This window comes from Paramisgurnus dabryanus, chromosome 10 (assembly GCF_030506205.2).
Source record: "Paramisgurnus dabryanus chromosome 10, PD_genome_1.1, whole genome shotgun sequence".
Lineage (NCBI taxonomy): Eukaryota > Metazoa > Chordata > Actinopteri > Cypriniformes > Cobitidae > Paramisgurnus > Paramisgurnus dabryanus.
In genome coordinates, this window is record NC_133346.1 from 20,815,426 (window position 1) to 20,835,132 (window position 19,707).

General features: G+C 35.1%; 1 protein-coding gene across 2 annotated transcripts in view; it reads right to left on the bottom strand.

The window, feature by feature from the left end:
• Window positions 1-1,259: 1,259 nt before the first annotated feature.
• Window positions 1,260-19,707, bottom strand: part of csgalnact1a (chondroitin sulfate N-acetylgalactosaminyltransferase 1a) — a 40,558-nt gene continuing 22,110 nt past the window's right edge. For both annotated transcript variants that reach the window (XM_065290391.1, XM_065290392.2), the window contains 5 exons: window positions 16,621-16,722; window positions 7,209-7,387; window positions 6,104-6,198; window positions 5,802-5,883; window positions 1,260-3,722 (listed from right to left, as the gene is read on the bottom strand). In XM_065290391.1, the coding sequence (XP_065146463.1) occupies window positions 3,433-3,722; window positions 5,802-5,883; window positions 6,104-6,198; window positions 7,209-7,387; window positions 16,621-16,722 (748 nt within the window). In that variant the 3' untranslated portion in view covers window positions 1,260-3,432. The remainder of the gene's footprint in view (window positions 3,723-5,801; window positions 5,884-6,103; window positions 6,199-7,208; window positions 7,388-16,620; window positions 16,723-19,707) is intronic.

The following is a 19,707-nucleotide window of genomic DNA, read 5'->3' on the forward strand; positions in this document are numbered from 1 at the left end:
TAGCCTGTTTTGTATATTTATTTTAAACACCTAATTTTTAACCATATACCTATAATACTATAATATAAAACCTTAATATACAACATACCTACAATATTTATTTTATTCTCTAAATTGAAATACCAAGCCTGTTTTGTTTAGCTGCTGGGTAAATAAATGAACACAATAAAACCACAGCTGGTAAGGGTCAGTTATATAATAGAGTCAATTAACCAACAGTTGTAGTTAATAGATAAACAATTTCTGATGTATAAATGTATAATGATGTTTATAAAAGACCAAACGTGCGTTTAGAGTTTTAATCATTTATTTATTTCGCACTTAATAATCACAAATTTAGTGTCCAGTCCAAGGGTTGTTGATAAAGTTCAATAGTACACATGACATAACATTAAGTTTAATGTTTATTAGAAGATTGGGGTTTTCAACTATTTAACGCCATTATTTTTTATCATACACTAACACAATTACTGTTATCGAAATAATAATGAAACACTGCCATCTGTAGGTTAAGACTGGACAAAACAGTCGACTTCACTAGACGGAAGGCTGCATCCTCTGGAGGTCGCATATTCATACGTCATCATCAAGCCTGGTTTATTTTAGTTAACTGAGCATTACATTCCCAAGTGATAACCATATAACAACAATTTATGAATAATTAGGAAAAGTCAACTTTATAATTGCTAATAATATTCGCAAATAAGAATAAAGCGTTTTGATGATGTAGTACGCAACCTGCAAATGCGACATCCGGAGGATCTAACCTTCCATTCGAGATATTGGCAATGTTGCTTGTAAAGATTTTTAAAAGGGGCATTTCACAAGACTTTTTAAGATATCAAATAAATCTTTGGTGTCCCCAGAGTACGTATGTAAAGCATGTATGTTAAACATGTTAAAACTGCCACTTTGTATGTGTGAGTAAAAATGTGCTCTTTTGGGGTGTGTCCTTTTAAATGCTAATGAGCTGATCTCTGCATTAAATGGCAGTGCTGTGGTTGGATAGTGCAGATTAAGGGGCGTTATTATCTCCTTCTGACATCACAAGGGGAGCCAAATTTTAATAACCTATTTTTTCACATGCTTGCAGAGAATGGTTTACCAAAACTAAGTTACTGGGTTGATCTTTTTCACATTTTCTAGGTTGATAGAAGCACTGGGGACCCAATGTTAGCACTTTAACATGGAAAAAGTCTGATTTTCATAATATGTTCCCTTTAACACTTGAAATAAATGGATACGTATGAAAAGCAGTGTCACACTTTTGCTTCACTTTATTTTGTTTCGTCTTAAAAATAAAAAACATAATGATTTTAATTTACAACAAATCATCAGAGAAAATAAGTCTGATATTATTTAAAAGAATATACATATCATAGCACGTTAGGGAGTAAAAAGGTCATACATTAAAGGCACACTGTGCCCCAATAAATAATCATTATTCTACAACTATTCTACATTGCTCTACCGTAGATGAAAATCAGTGTGCTTTGCACCTGAAGTGCACCTTGATCTGACATCAAGCTGAACTTCAAAAACCTCTGAAGTCTAAAATTATCTGGAGATAATTTATGCACAAATATAAGTCTAAATAAACTCTCATAGAATACATAGATTACATGTTTAACTCTGCAATGCAAGAGTCTTTGCTATACAAAACAAATAAAACATTACAATACGTGAGATGTTCAAAAATTAAAAATCAGAATTTGATATCCAATGCTTGTGGTGTATTATAGTTTATTTTGTTAAGTTCCCTGCAAGATTATAATGTAATTAACCACTAGGTGGCACTACAACATAAAAAATAACTTCTAAACGAAAGAAATTGTAGTTCTTTGAACCACTCGTCGTCATTTTAAGCCCCTTAGTATTTCTCTAACTGATCTAAAGTTCAATACCATCTATTATATGTCAACAAAGCAATACAGCATTCTCTATTCTATACTTTCTTTCTTTGCATTTTTGGACTCAAATCCAAAATGAATATTTATTTTTTAAGAATGTTCTAGTGTAAAACATGTAAGACATAAAAGTCCCCCTGATATGCATTTCTTAGCAATCCTATCTCATTAATAGAGAATTAAAATATAATTTTAGTTTGATTGTACGCTATTTTAGTGCTAGCATGAGGTAGAAAAAGACCAGGGAGTTTTGTAACACTTAAAAGTGAGAAAGTGTATATATTTACTTCAATTTTGAGAGTAACATTATTTTGCTATATTATTTTGCCTATAATTTGTGTTTTTGTTGCATAATTATTTCCAATTTGTTTGCTGTTTTTAATATATAATACAATTAAAATGTCTCTTTCACTTTTGGAAAAATGAGTGTTGGTAGCAAATGTAAACATAATGACTCCAATAATTTACAAAGTTTACAGATATTAGAAGATTTTTGCACATTTTTACTCAAAGATACTCAAAACGAAAATAAACATTTAAGACACAATGTAAAAAAAACAATGTTACAATGTTTGAAACTAAATGTGTTACAACACTCACACGTCTCTTCTAAATTTCATTTATATTTAGTACATTCAGCACTATTGAAAAATTATCAGCATAACGTGCTTACCATGTGAGATTTCTCTCTGAAGTGCACAAGTGCATTAAAAACTACATCATGTGCTGTATCTAGATAATACTGCAGATCATTTTATAACACATAAAAGACACCATGCAGACTTGAAGGTCATGTTCTGCACACCCACGCTTATGTTGTCTTTAGGGAATGTCTGTCTGTCTGTTGCTCTCTTCCTGTGGCGTCTCTTTTAGTTATCTCAGTGTTTGGGTTTGCAAATGTGTGTGCGTTTGTGCGGTCTTACCAAAACTGTATGATTTAAAGCAATAGTTCACCCAAAAATAGAAATCCTGTTGTAATTTCTTCAGTGAAGATGAATTTAATTTGGTAGTGATTTAATGAAAGTGAATGGGGATTGGGAAGGTCTGGTTTCAAAAAAGTTCCATAAACGTACAATTCAAATGGTGGTTATGAATTGTGTACTATATTTCTAAAGCCACACAATAGCTTAGTGTCGGGAACAAACTGAAATTTGAGTTGACTTGTTCATTACATGGCAAACAGCAGTCAGGAAATTCACAGCTTGTAACCCAAACTCATACGGAGTTGAGTTTGGAACATTGGAACATTGGAGTTTGGAACATTGTAGTAACTTAACAATGCCAAAAGTTGAGTTTAAGGGTAAACTATTCCAGCAGGGATGTGATTTTTCCACATAAATACGGATTTCAGTATTTGTTGACCTTGTGGGGATGACTTGTGTAAATTTTGCATATTTGATTTATTTTCTTTTTTTAGTATTATTTTCCAAAAGCCTTCCTTCTTTTTTGTCCTTGGCTGATCACATGCCTGAGTGAGCCACATGCTAAAAACTTGTTTTAAATGCAACATGAGAGGTAACAAGCTTCAAGCTTTTTTGGCTCCGCTTCTCTGTTTTTGTTTTCGGAGATGCGCCTCGATCTCGTGCCGGAAGAGCAGCATGCCGAGCTGCCCGTGCGAGGCTTCGTTCATTGCTTTTGACTGCATGCACATCTTGTACTGATCTGGAGGCAACTCGTCCGCACATCTCTTCTCGTGCCACAGATGGAAGAGGCCGCGCGATGGTGCACGAACTACTAGCAGATTGCTGTGGAGGTATTTCCTGTACAGGTGAACGTCCTCACCACCCCAGCCTTTAATGTCTACATCGAAACCACCTGAAAGAACATAAGATAATCGAAGAGGTCAAAAGGAGTTTAAAGGGTGTTGATTCAAGCTAAAACCCTGAAACAGTGGTGTGGTGCTCAAATTGTTCTAGTCATGATATAAAAAATTAATCTCTCTTACATATCTTCTCTTATAGTCATGAAATATTATTTTCGTTGCAGGCACCATATGCACTCTTGGAAAAATAGGTATAAAAGCTGTCACTTATACAGTACCCTTTGAAAAGGTCCTTTTTGTATAGATTTTGTACCAATATGTACTTTTAAGGTACTAATAGGTACAGTGTACTTTTTTAAAAGGGTACCGCCCCTTACTGCGTAGTCTGTCTGCATTATATGCACTTCCTGAAATGTATTCTGAATAGAGATCTTGTTCTGTGAGAATCAGATGGTTCCCATGACTTTATCAATTACTTGTCTGAACATGTACAGTATAACAACAGGGCCTGATCTTGAATTTTGAATGTTTATGCCTCAGAATGTTTATTATAGTATACACTCCAGGAAGTACATGTTTTAATAGAATGCTCTTACAATGTAAAAATTATTTGCTGGTTCAACTTAAAAAAGTAAGTTACCTGTTGCTTTAAAATTTTGAGTTAATTTTACTTAAAAATATTAGTTGGCTCAAAAAAGTTTAAAGTGTAAAAATTTGATGTCAAATATTTTTCTCAAAGTTGCATGAACTCAAAATTTTAAGGCAACCAGGTAACTTACTTTTTTAAGTTGAACCAACAATTTTTTTTACAGTATAGCATTCAATGATTCATGCTATTTGACTTCTGCATACAAACAAATAAGGTTGAAGTGCTTTTATATTTTTAAAATTATGCAAAAATGAAACTAAATCTTAAAGATCCAGTGTGGGGTTTTAGCAGCATCTAGAGGTGAGATTGCAAATTGCAACCAACCTCAATTTTAAAACACAAAGAGAAGCTACGGTAGTTGCCACAGGACAAACATGCCATCATCTGAGACAAGGTAGGGATAAATCCCACACTGTAGATATGTATATTATATTATATTATATTTCTGTCAATAAATCCTTCAAAAAGTCCCACATTGCACCTTTAAGTTAGCTTATAGTTTAAAAGGTCAGAATGAACATTGCAGCAAATGTTACACACCTTATTTGGCAACACTTTACTTGAAGAGGTGTTCATGATCATGACATGACATGTGCTATGAACATGAAGTAGATTTTATGCAGGTTAATGACCACTGTCATTAAGTGTCATTTGTCAATTATGTCATTTTTAATGCAAAGATGACATTGTTTGAGATGTCTTTGTTATGACAACTTGACATTATGAAGACAATATAACTGACCACTTTTACCAGTGATACAAATATAATTTGTCATTAAAATGTCATTAAGTATTAATACTCTGTCATATAGTTTTATAACAGCGTCATGAATATTTTTCTTGACCTCAATTACAGTGGTGCAAATATAATTTGTCATTAAAATGTCATTAAGTGTTAAAAATCCATGTGTTTAACAAATAAAATCAATCATTCAATAATAATAATAATATTTAAAATTTATAAAAGTATATTTATTAAATTTGGAGACCAATTAACCTAAAATGAAATGAAAACATGTAAAATTATTTGACATAGTACTATCACTTAATGAAAAAAAAATCACTTAATGAAATTTAAATGACAGTCTAATGTAATGTTAACCCATAACGCTAGGTAGTTTCTTAAGTTTGATTATTATTTTGCTACAGTATGTCATGTTTATGACAGATTAAAGTTATGATATTGGTTTAAGTCAAAGACATTAACTGATTAAATGACATCTGAAACAATGTCATCTTTGCATTACAAATGACATTACTGATTAAATGACACTTATTGACAGTTGCCATAAATGTGCATAAAATCTCCTTTATGTGCACGACACATGTCATGCATGATTATGAAGGTGTCATGTCAGTCTTATGTACACCCCTTCAAGAAAAGTGTTACCCTTTATTTTTTTTATTTGTTAAATAATGCTTATCACAGCTACCACATCTACATCAATTTGAAAAATTGGGGAAAATTAAACAATAAGTTTACCTATATTGATAAAGTCTGATCTGTATTGGCAGGTCATCCCAAAGCCGAAATCCCTCCAAAACCCAGTGTCTTTCTTAATAATCTGCAAGAAAGCACACAAGTTTAAACCCAAAAGTCATCTTTTGTAATTGACCTTACGTCTAAAGTTTTCAGTGTTATTTTCACACTTCAACAAGATCTGTACACGTTCAGAATATCAATGGCAACTGTTTGTAATGACTGTTGTTCAGTTCTGCACGTACAGTAATCACATCAAACTCGATGAACCAATTTAATCTCTTTATGAAAATGACTTGCATTACCAGCTGCTGTTCCACGGGGGGAATGTGATCGTGACCGCCGTAGATTACAGCTGGGTTATATTGACTGAAGAGGACCGGATAAAACACTTTCTTTCCTGTGACGAGGTAAAACAAATTGATCACAAGCCTTGAAATAAAAAACAGTTCAATACAGGTGAAGTACTTTATAACTATTTGTGAACCTATCTGTGAAATCCAGGTTAAAGTCTCATAATCTAATGATGAGAAATCTGATTTCACATTGACTTCAATAGTTGACATAAATCATGAACGTGAGAAGTGTCTCAGCAGATTAAACCCTCACTCTGAGTTTACATTATTTAATATCTGCACGTTCTTGCTCAAGAATTACAGTGGCTATATCATTTATATTGTAAAGAATTATTAAAGATTTAAATGGATTTAAATGCTTTTTATTGCATTAGCCTATATATTGAAGAGGACATATCATGAAAATCTGACTTTTTCCATGTTAAAGTGCTATAATTGGGTCTCCAGTGCTTTTATCAGCCTAGAAAATGTGAGTAATAGCCTATGAATAAACCATTCTTCACAAGCATGTGAAAAAATAAGTCATTGAAATTTGGCTCCCCTTGTGATGTCAGAAGGGGATAATACCACCCCTTAATCTGCGCTATCCAACCACTCCACTGCCATTTAGTACAGAGATCAGCTCATTTGCATTTTAAATGACACACCTACAAAGTGACAATTTTAACATGCTATAATAAATTATCTGTATGATATTTTGACCTAAAAATTCAAATGCATACTCTGGGGACACCAAAGACTTATTTGACATCTTAAAAAAGTCTTGTGAAATGTCCCCTTTAATGTTTTGGTTAAATAAAACAATGTGTTTACTTTTTTAATCAATTATTATTGCCATTTAAAGGTTATTGCTCACTTAGGTCTATTTTTATTACAAAAAAAATCGAATTACTTAATTATCAATTACCAAACTAATTGTTGGGGACAGTCCTAGATTAATTAAAACATTTCAAAATGATGTGATTTCAGTTTGATATATTTTATCACGGTCTCTTCTCTGTCTCGTGAACCCAATATTGTGTCTCATCACACCCCTAATAGTTTTCCCCCTTACCAGGTTGGGCATTCAGACGGCATGTATTCAGGAAGTCGGCTGTGAAGAAGATGTCCACATCACAGAAGAAGAGCAGGACGTTCCCTCCCTTCCAAGCGCGAGCGCCCACGTCCAGCCCTCGACCCCTAGAAAACTCTTCATTCAGCTGAATCAGTGTGAAGTTACGAAAGTTCAGCTCCCTGCAGAAACAGATGCAAGAAAATGACTTTCTATACCAAGAGATCCATTCAGGAGACATTGAAGCTACAGGAAGTAAAGTATCGCCTTCGGTCTCTTTGAAAGTTTGGTATATTTTTGGGATTATGCATATGGTGATGAGGTTGGAGCCCAGCTGTCACCCAAAGGAAATCACACGGGTGACATTTGGCTAATGTTTGCCTGATTGTGTTTTCTCAGCAGCGACATTCGTTATGTTTTGGCGTCTGTTTTGGAGATAAATGGAGTTGTTTGTGACAGAATAGGAAGATGTGCCGTGATTGATAGCAGGTGTGGATTTCATAGCGTGAGGTGCATCGGTCCTCGTGGATAGGGGAAATAAATCACATCTGCAGCCAGAGCAGGGTTTGTATGTGACTGTGAATACAATCAGCCACACACACACACATATTATATAGATGATTAAAGTACGTGTGCAAAGCCAAGGTGATATATGACAGCAAAATGCAGACAGACAAGACCTGGATAGTATCTGCCATTATATCTATACAGCTTTTATAAGAGGAGCCTATTGAATGACTGATCATTTGGCACCTAGGTGTTAATCACACCTGTTCACAATGGAGAAGTAATTTCATGTTTTTCTTTTTTGAAAGAACTAAGGTTTGATGAAAAGTGTTACTGTTAATCCTGGCAAGAAATAGTCATCATTTCAGTGTCTAGGTTAACTATAACGTTAGCAATACTTTTTCTGGGTTCAAGCTTCCACTCATTTCAATATTATTAAAATATCATTTAAACCGTTGTTTATGAGCACTATTTATTCATATTACACATTTAAGTGATAATTTTATAAACTGTGTACACTGCAGTCTTAATACAGTACATGTTTGCTCATCTCGGATTTTTTTATGGAAATAAAAATAAGGACTTTATTTGGTAGTTTTGCATTATGATGGGCCTCCAAGTGTATAATATTTTGGCTATTTCCCTATGGCATTTGAGATCGGTTGGACTTGGAACCGCTGCATGACGTCAGACTTAACAAGCGGATAGATCCCATATACAGTAGTCTGGCTAGGAGTAACCCACTTCTAGCCAAAATAAACTTTAATTTGGCTTTTTTCAAAATAACTTATGAGATGTATGATCTTTTATCATGTAAGCAAAGTCAACCGTGATTACAAGGAGTTATTGATTCACTTTTGTGTTATGGTTAGCCGCATACTAAATTTTCACTGACTTCCTAAATTTTGCCTTGTTTTAGTTTAGACGTTTGGGTTGTGTTTGGATGGCTATTAGATGTCTTTTAAACACAAAATTGCTTGCTGGGATACTAGCCCGAATTGAAACAGCCCACTTTAAGTTTATGATATTCTAGTCATATGTACAGTAGCTTGGTTTCCATTACTGATTTGCGCAAAACTTTTGAGATGTTTTCTAATGACAGATTTCAAAATGGTGATGTTTCCATTATGTTATGTGATCAAAGAATTTTTTTTTCTCGTGATAACTCATTCCATAAATCATGGTGAGGGATGTTGGTAGGTTTACGTATATTGTAGCCACTGCACTAGCCATTATTTTTAATTGAAGAAAAATGCAGGGATATTATCCAAGCATTAACTCATTTCCCCCAGCCATTTTTGAAGAGTTGCCCATCAGCAGCATTTTTTTAACCAAATGTCTTCCAGGAATTTTTTTTTATAAATATATAAACATACAAATATATCTAATGAAAGAACAGACCCTCTTTCAAACAAACAAACAAACAAACAACAAAACGGAAAAAATCCTATATTTTTTGCTCTGCTTAGAACCTCTTAAATATTGGTATTTTTCTTAAAAAAATATAAAAAATGTAGCAAAAAGCTGAAATAATTGCATTATTGTGAAGGAATTTTCTTAGAGATCCGATTCCGAATGATTATTTAAACATACACAGAGTTTAAAATTAGTAAATCATTTTTTTGCTTCAGTTGTTAATAAAAAGTGTGTCATCTAGTGGATACTCGTGGTATTACTGATTAACATAAAACCTCATAGGGAAAAAGTTTTTTATGCTCTTAATTGACTTAATTAATCTTAATCTTATATTTGGGAGCAGCCACATATGAGAAGTTTCTGGGAGATTTCAGTACGTGATTATGCATCTTTAAAGAATAATAAACGCATAACATGTGACCTGTTAATTTGCTTCCATTTAAGTTTTGCAATATATTCCTTTATTTTTGAATGACCACCTCACATGAGCATTAAAACTTATTTGCAATATATGTGAGCTTTTACGAAATTGACTTATTCCCAGACACTATAAAAAAGATTTGTTGGTTGAACTTAGGTTACCTGGCTGGTTGCCTTAAAGCAACAATCCACTTTTTTTAAAAAAATACGCTCATTTTCAAGCTTCCCTAGAGTTAAACTTTTGATATTTACCGTTTTGGAATTCATTCAGTTGATCTCCGGGTCTTGCGCTAGCACTTTTAGCATAGCTTAGCATAATCCATTGAATCTGATTAGACCATTAGCATCGCGCTCAAAAAGAACCAAAGATTTTTGATATTGTTCCCATTTAAAACTTGACTCTTCTTGTACTAAGACCGACAGAAAATTAAAAGTTGTGTTTTTTTAGGTAGATATGGCTTCATTTTGGCGTAATAATCAAGGACTCTGCTGCCGTACCATGGCTGCAAGAGGTGCAATGATATTATGCAGCGCCCGAAACTAGTCCCCTTGGTAACTTTCAACAAGCAGGGAACTATTTTAGCGGCCATTTTTGAGTGTGATGCTAAATGGCCTAATCAGATTCAATGGATTGTGCTAAGCTATGCTAAAAGTGGTACCGCCAGACCCGGAGATCAGCTGAATAGATTCCAAAACTGTAAAAATCAGTTTAACTCTAGGGGAGATTCAAAATAAGCCTATTTTCAAAAAAAGTGGAGTGTCCCTTTAATATTTTCAGTTAATTCAACTTAGTTGACTAAAACATTTTTTGCTATTGAATGAACTCAAATTGACTTAGCTGACTCAAACGTGTTATAGTATTGTTAATTTGCAGTTTCAATTTGCGCAATTTATGACTGTGTTCCCTTTTTCATGTAAATGATGTTATCATGATTTGAATCATGAAATTTTATTTTTTCAACTGTTTTATCCTCCACCAGATGAGAACAGTAAGGAAACAGCATTTGTAACGAAGGGCACAATTTGGGGGTATAATTTATGTCCGTAACACAAGCAGTGTAGGATGAGTTATTTGTCAATTTGGATATGGTTCATTTCTTCTGCTTCTATGATCACTAGCAATAGAGCTGTAACAAGCGCCACCTACTAATAAAACTAAAAAAAAACAGTTGTATTAATTCCCTGTTGTTTACATCGCATTTAAAAAAACAGAGGGTTACAGGTCTTTCATGCTTTGCTGCTCTGAAACCTAATTTTCCTCTATGTAAATTGGCTTCAGTATTGGTATTTTACTTTTAATAAGGACACAGAAAGTCATAAAAGATGGGAGTCATCTACAAACAATAAAATGCTGGACCCACAACCTTGTAAACACAAGAAAAGTGCATGTTCGTGCTCTTGTACAGTTACCCACAAATGCATTATGGAATAAACATTTTATGCAAGTCTCTTTGGATAAAGGTTTAAAATACATCAATAAAGCTGTGTGTGGTGATCCTATTAGACCAATGCATAATATAGTGCATCTGACAAAGATAAAACAGATTCATAGCCCACTGTTGTCACCCTTGGTAGTTGTCTACTGTTAAATAAATACCTTTAACAGAAGTATGGACATAAATGGCAAAATATGTTCAAAAGCCGTTTGCCTGTACAGATTTAGAGCAGCTACTCATAGCAGGGGAACAGGATTTTATTTTAGTCGCATTAGTAGAACGGATTTGGAATAAAGCCTGAAGCGCTTCATTGCAAAAGCATGTGTGGCACTGTAAGAAAAACTCCAGATTTTTTTTTTGTGTGTGTGTGTGTGATAGTGGTTTGTTTTCAATGGCTGGGAAGCGTCTATGATAACCTTCATACCATCCGTTGAGTCATTGCAATTTTCCACTCCACTTTATAGCTTTAGGCCGTTGTGCAGTATCAAACTCTCGTGCACCATATCACCGTACATTGTATAGTCAAATGTTTGACATGCATTTGTCAAACCATTAGATTTTTGCGTGTAAAGCTTTACTTTCAGAGCAAGGATTTCAAAACCAAACAAGCTCTCCAGCTTCCATAACAATCCCGTTTCTCAATAAAGCAATAAAAACCATCTATGAAGCACGTAATAGGACAAAATCATCTAATCGAGTGTCACATAATACCTCTATCTGGAGTTTAATGGTGGTTATATCATCATGTATACGCGCATTACATCAATATTGACACAAAAACTGGCCTGGAGCTGTGTATAATGCAGTGTTCCCCACACTCATCCCCATCTCATATGAACACTACAGTAATTATTCATGTGTATCGATTTACTTCTCCCTGCAAACTGATGCCACATCAGCTGAGGCAGGCGATGTTTACATGATAAACAAGATAAACCAGAAGCCTGTGCTTAGTCTGTGAAACAAAAAGCCATATATGCTGGTTATAATGTAAGATAGAAAGTTGCTGGATAGTGCACTGTAAAAATTATATCAAATTATATTTTTATGTTACTTAAACAATACAACTTGTTTTTATAAGTTATGTCAACAAGTCGTTGAACTGACTTGCAAAATCTGATGTTGCATATTCTTTACAGTGTGGGAAAGCCTAAACTGAAGCTACTGACATCACACAACATCTTTAGGTGTTGAATTACAGCACATATTAACTGGCGGATATTTGCAAAGTTAATTATAGCTGCACGCTGTTTCAAAACACTGCACTCAATCCATCAAAATATGAGAGGTTTAACTACAGGCTTTCTGGATGGGAACATTTTGTGGCTATTATAATATAAGCACTTCAATAACATGTGAAATCAAGGAGTTTGCGCTGTAACAAATGCTTTGTCGGCTAATTAAAATGATGATGTAATAATTAACTGGTTGGATTTAAAGGCAAAGAGATTATTTGATGTTGCAGACAAAGCCTAGCATGCATGGTACGCAATAGGTTCACCATATATCACTGAAAAAAATTATTAATTTAATTTACTTACTTAATTTAATTTAAAGGTAAGTGGTTGCAATCAATTTATTTAAGCTACATTTAAACAAAAGTTTTTTTGTTTTGTTTGGCCTTTTAAATTTTTTTTGTTTAAATGTAGCTTTAATAAATTGATTGCAACCACTTACCTTAAACAAATTGAGTAAATTGAATAAAAAAAAGTTTTTTTTCAGTGTAATAATACTTAATTATTAGAAATCCCATTTATTACTATTCAGTTTTTTAGCCAATCATCTGAGCCATATATGTCATGTGACTGATCACTCATTATTCTATATTGTGCCTCAACAGTGATAAACATGAAATCTTGATACTACGCCCTTCAAACAAAAAGCTATACATAAAAACACCTGCAGACACTTCTCACTTGTGAAAAGTACTAACAAATAATAATGCATTATAAAATGTACAAGATAATACTAGTTTGTGCCAATCAGCGACTGCCAGTGATGTGATTTGGGCGTTGACAGTGATGCTACTAGGGCCACACCAAAATCCTATTAGATTTTCAAAACGTAAGAGACCACAAACATGATGAAAAAAACCTATTCACACCTTCAACATGCTTCCGAGCAGATTTGAGCACCACAGAAATATCTGATAAGATAATCGAATCAACCACGAAGATGATAGGGACTTTACCCAGGATTGTAAGGGAAAGTTCAACCCCTATTATCTTTTGGTGTGTGCCGGTCTAAACAAAACGCAGTTTAAGATAACTTCAGGCAAACAAGCAGCAAAACAATGTAGCAACTATACCGGTTAGATACCGTAGTCGAGTGTGGGCAAGATCAATTAACTGTGATGAAATGTAACCGTTTTAAGGCGGTTAAACAGAAGCACACACTTTGTTGTGGTTACGCGCCTGGCCCAAAGTGAACTTCCAGGCTAGGGGCAAAACTGAACTCTAATACTGTACAAATACCGGTAACACTTAACAATAAGGTTCAATAGTTAACATTAGTTAACTACATTAGTAAACATGAACTAATAATGAACTGCACTTATACAGCATTTATTAATCTATGTTAATGTTGATTTCAACAATTATTAATACTTTATTAAAATCTTGTTAACGTTAGTTAATGCACTGTGAACTAACATGAACAAACAAGTAAAAGCTTTATTGCTATTAACTAACATTAAAGCAACACTAAAGACTTATTGCTCTTTGCTCCCCCTACAGGTTAGAAGCGTAATTGTTCATTACCACTGTCGTAAATACTGCAGCATAGCTGGCTCTGATTGGATTGTAGGTCTGCCGTAAAGCAAGTTTTTGTAGTTTTCACTCGAACTACAGGACCATTACCCTACGGTTGGAAACTTCTTTAGTGCGTTTTTGGCCGATAGAGGGCTGCAAAGCGAATGTGAAAGTGCCATTCACCCTGTTTTGAGTGGATGAACCACTGAGACTTTTTTTGGAAACGTTATATTAAGGTAAAAAAAACTCTTTGGTGTTGCTTTAACAAAGATTAATAAATACTTTAACAAATGTATTGCTCATGGTTTGTTCATGTTAGTTAATACATTAACTAATGTTAACTAATGAACCTTATTGTAAAGTGCTACTCAAATACCTTGTGAAAAATAAAAAGGATTTGTTTCCTAAAGAAGAGATGAGACGGCGAGCATGGATCACCGATGTGAAGAGAGGTTTGGCAAGAATTCAAGGATTTGTAGCTTACATTGTATACATTAAAGGATTAGTCCAATTTCTTTAAAAAAATCCAGATAATTTTCTCACCACCATGTCATCCAAAATGTTGATGTCTTTCTTTGTTCAGTCGTGAAGAAATAATGATTTTTGAGGAAAACATTCCAGGATTTTTCTTATTTTAATGTACTTTAATGGACCCCAACACTTAACACTTAACAGTTTTTTTTCAATGGAGTTTCAAAGGACTCTAAATGATCCCAAACGAGGCATAAGGGTCTTATCTAGCAAAACGATTGTCATTTTTGACAAGAAAAATAAAAAATATTCACTTTTAAACCACAACTTTTCTTCTTCCTCCAGCTGTGTGACACACCAGTGAGACCTCACGTAATTGCGTAGTGACGTTAAAAGGTCACGTGTTACATATATGAAACGCATATTTGCGGATCATTTTAAACAATATACTGACACAAAGACATGAATTAGTATCATTCCACATACAACAACGTCATAACGGTCCTCTTTCTACACACTTGTAAACACTGGGGCGGAGTTTCGCATACATCATCCGTGACCTCTTGATGTAATGACGTATTACGTGAGGTTGCGCTGGGCGTCACAGGACCAGACGAGAAGTTGTGGTTTTAAAGTGCATATTTTTTTATTTTTCGTGTCAAAAATGACAATAGTTTCGTTAGATAAGACCCTTATGCCTTGTTTGAAACTCCGTTGAAAAAAACTGTTAAGTGTTGAGTTAAGTGTTACGTGTTGGTGTCCATTAAATTCCATTAAAATGAGAAAAATCCTGGAATGTTTTTCTCAAAAAACATAATTTCCTCTTGACTGAACAAAGAAAGACATCAACATTTTGGATGACATGGTGGTGAGTAAATTATCTGGATTTATTTTAAGAAAATTGACAAATCCTTTAATTTTACACAGTAACTCTACATATAAAGTCTGGAAGGACTCTTTGTGGAAGTTTACCGGAAGTTAGGTTTGGGACGCAAAAGTCATTTATGTTGTTGCTACTGAAACTGTCTATAAGATTCTTTATAATTTGTGCATATCCTGTATAAAGACAAAAAGATTATGCACGGAAAGTCAAAAAAAGTTTGATGCATTACTTTATAATTGTTCATCTTATTCATGATATAATGCGTTATGCACAGATGCAAATACCCTAATACTGTCCCCTTAATATGTTTATTTTTAGCTAAAAGAAAATGACATTATTATTTCCAGCAAATACACCCTATTGTTTAGACGTTTAATAGCCATGCACCATGACAGATCTAGTTTTGTTGCATTACACCTCTCACCGTGTAGACGATTTGAGAGAGTGATGAAGGATCTGCGTATTCATCAGTCAGCATACAAAAACTGGGCTTGCAAGACAAGTGATAAATAACTTACAAACTAAGTTTATCGAGTTAGATTCTTCCATGGGAAATATTAGCTTATTTTTGGACACTAGAAATGATTATGGGAACGGTTGCGCAATTTTCATGCCTTTAAGAAATCCAGGGGCTGCTGGGAATTACAAACAATTAGATTTAGACTTTCTGCGAGAATGAATATTCTGGAAATTGTGGGGAATCCACTTAGTCTGAAGTACCGACAGGAATAAAGCTCCCTTGAATGCTATACCACCGAGCAGCCAATGAATTCCCAAAGAGGCAACGTGAACAGCTCTGATTATCCGCCCTCCCCTTCTGGAAAGCTTTAAAACCACGATCATGTCTCTCTTTGTCAAAAACCCTTGCGGAAAGCCTCTCATGGCCCACCAATGGAAAGTTTCTGGATGCATTTTGATGTTTCTGCATAAGGAAAAAGCCAATTGACAAATATCGGTTATCCACTGCAATGCGGGAAACAATCCAGCCCGCGTCTGGCTGAAGTCCAGGTAATCTACTGCTCCGCTGATTTCATCTGCCTTCGAGCTGCATCCCAACTGACCTGTTATTATTACACTGACTGGAGGTCAGGGTGACTCAGAGTCATAATAGTATAAATAAGAGTCCAAAAGTGCTGATTCTCTGACCTCTAATCTGTATTTATAAAAGCGAGTCAGGTTAACTGTATTATATCGTTTGAGAAACACACCATGGACCCATTGGATCTAAGTATTGCTCGGTATATCATCATCATCTTTTATTAAAGAGAGCGGTTCAGCATATTAATATATTCATGAAGTCGGAGCTTGATATATAAATTAAAGGAATTATTTATGCATTCAATGTGTCCAGATATTCAGAAAGAAGAGGGTGAGAATGTAAACGAATCACCCACAATGCAATGAGCCAGAGATTACTGGAAGGAACTTATGACGACACCTGCTGCTTTCCTGTCAATTTCACAGCTTTAACCTCAAACCTATCTGCTTTGTGCAGGCACACACACACACACACAAAAACAAAGATGCTTTACCTCGATGTGTTCTCCAATGTTCCCTTGACTTCGTTCATTTGGTCTTTTCCGAAGTAAACCACGGTAAGGTGCACGCGCCCGTCCTGCTTCACACAAACCTCTCTGTGGAAAAGTACCATACACATAAACACTGAGGTCAGCACCCAGACGGTGCAACACAACAGGGACATTTGTGAACTATTTTTGTTGACTTAAAACTGTCTGCGAGTAAACCAGTGTTATCCCATTAGATTTCCAAGGCGGATTCTCATTAAAGCTTATTAATTAATCATAGGTGAGAGATCATTACTGTGATGCTGACGAGGAACTTTATATTTTGCATTACTACAGCGAAACCTGCAATGCATTATGGGGAGAGCAAATAAGTTTGTTCAATGAACTAAATGACCTACCTATAAAGTATTGTAAGTCATCAAAGGCATTTCAATAACATTAAGGCTGTTATGTAGCATAATTATGTTCCATTACAACGCTGTCTCAGTAGACGGCTGCCTACACTGTCAGGAAAAAAATGGTCTTTAGTTGCCACCAAGGCGGTACCTTTTTAAAAAGAGGACTTTTGTACCTAAAGACTTTCATTAGAACCTCAAAGGTACATTTTGAATGCATACATATCTGTATCTAAATTATACATAATAAAACATTTCAAAAGGGTCCTGCCCCAGTGACTATTTCTAGAAAGACAGTTACCTAAGTTTTAAACGGCTAATGATTGTGGGTTCGGACAGAAACGGTCGCTGATGATGACACTATTGCAGATTTTGCCACTTTCACCCCCTAGGGCACAGGAAACCAAATATACAAAAACTGCAGCTCTGGTGTGAATTTCCAGATCTCTAGCAGACACATTCTCATAGATGTGTGTTAAATGTCTGATGCAGAGAATGGTTTGTGTTTGATCTCTTTATGCCTAAGACACTTTAAACGAGGGTTCCTTGCCATAGTTTTTTTTTAAACAAGTAATAATTGGATATTGAAAGAAGCAGGTTGAATGGGATCAGAGCACAATGTGGGCAAGAACATGGCTTTAAGACACAACATTTCTTAATAAATCAATATAACTTATATTTATAACATGAGTAAGAAAGCACATGAAAATAAAATGTGAAAAGGATGCTGGTCATGTATGTGCCACTGGTGACAATAAAAACCACAATAGATTATTTTTAAAGGATAGGGATGAATAATATACCATATATATATACCATAAATCTCTATACTGACTTCTCCGGCCTTTTAAATAATAATAAGATCAAAGTGTTTAAATTACACCTAATATATAACCACTGCTTAAAGGCATTTATTAAGTTAGAAATTTTATGTAAAATAGTTTTAATAGGCTACATACAGAAAAATTGTCAAAATACGTACCACAGCTCTAACTGGGGGATTTAGGTTTTTAAAAGTTCCCTATATGTACCACTTGGTACCAGTATGTACCTCTGGGGTACTAATGTGCACTCTTTGGTACGTGTATGTACCTAAGGGGTACCAATATGCACTTGTTGGTACCATTATGTACCTACGATGTACTAAATAATATGCACTCTTTGGTACCAGGATGTACTATGAGGTACTAATGTGCACTCTTCGGTACCAGTATGAACATTAATGTGCACTTTTTGGTACCAGAATGTACTATTAGGTACTTATGTGCACTGTTTGGTACCAGTATGTACATGTGGGGTACTAATGTGCACTCTTTGATACCAGTATGTAGTTCTGAGGTGCTAATGTGCACTCTTTGGAACCAGTATGTAGTTCTGAGGTACTAATGTGCACTCTTTGGAACCAGTATGTAGTTCTGAGGTACTAATGTGCACTCTTGGATACCAGTATGTAGTTCTGAGGTACTAATGTGCACTCTTTGGTACCTGTATGTACCTCTGGGGTACTAATGTGCACTCTTTGGTACCAATATGTAGTTCTGAGGAACTAATGTACACTCGTTGGTACTAGTATGTACCTCTGAGGTACAAATGTGCACTCTTTGGTACCAGTATGTACCTCTGAGGTACTAATGTGAACTCTTTGGTACGTGTATGTAGTTCTGAGGAACTAATGTACACTCTTTGGTACCTGTATGTACCTCTGAGGTACTAATGTGCACTCTTTGGTACCAATATGTAGTTCTGAGGAACTAATGTACACTCTTTGGTACCAGTATGTACCTCTGAGGTACTAATGTGCACTCTTTGGTACCAGTATGTACTTCTGAGGTACTAATGTACACTCTTTGGTACCAATATGTACCTCTGAGGTACTAATGTGTACTCTTTGGTACCAGTATGTACCTCTGGGGTACTAATGTGCACTCTTTGGTACAGTATGTACTATGAGGTACTAATGTGCACTCTTTGGTACCAGTATGTACTTCTGGGGTACTAATGTCACTCTTCGGTACCAGTATGTACTTCTGAGGTACTAATGTACAATCTTTGGTACCAATATGCACCTCTGAGGTACTAATGTGCACTCTTTGGTACCAGTATGTACTTCTGAGGTACTAATGTACACTCTTTGGTACCAATATGTACCTCTGAGGTACTAATGTGCACTCTTTGGTACCCGTATGTAGTACCAAAGGTACTAATGTGTTAGAGGTACTAATGTACACTCTTTGGTACCAATATGTACCTCTGAGGTACTAATGTGCACTCTTTGGTACCAGTATGTAGTTCTGAGGAACTAATGTACACTCTTTGGTACCTGTATGTACTTCTGAGGTACTAATGTGCACTATTTGGTACCAATATGTACCTCTGAGCTACTAATGTGCACTCTTTGGTACCAGTATGTACTTCTGAGGTACTAATGTACACTCTTTGGTACCAATATGTACCTCTGAGCTACTAATGTGCAGTCTTTGGTACCAGTATGTAGTACCAAAGGTAATAATGTGTTAGAGGTACTAATGTACACTCTTTGGTACCAATATGTACCTCTGAGGTACTAATGTGCACTCTTTGGTACCAGTATGTAGTTCTGAGGTACTAATGTACACTCTTTGGTACCTGTATGTACTTCTGAGGTGCTAATGTACACTCTTTGGTACCAATATGTACCTCTGAGGTACTAATGTGCACT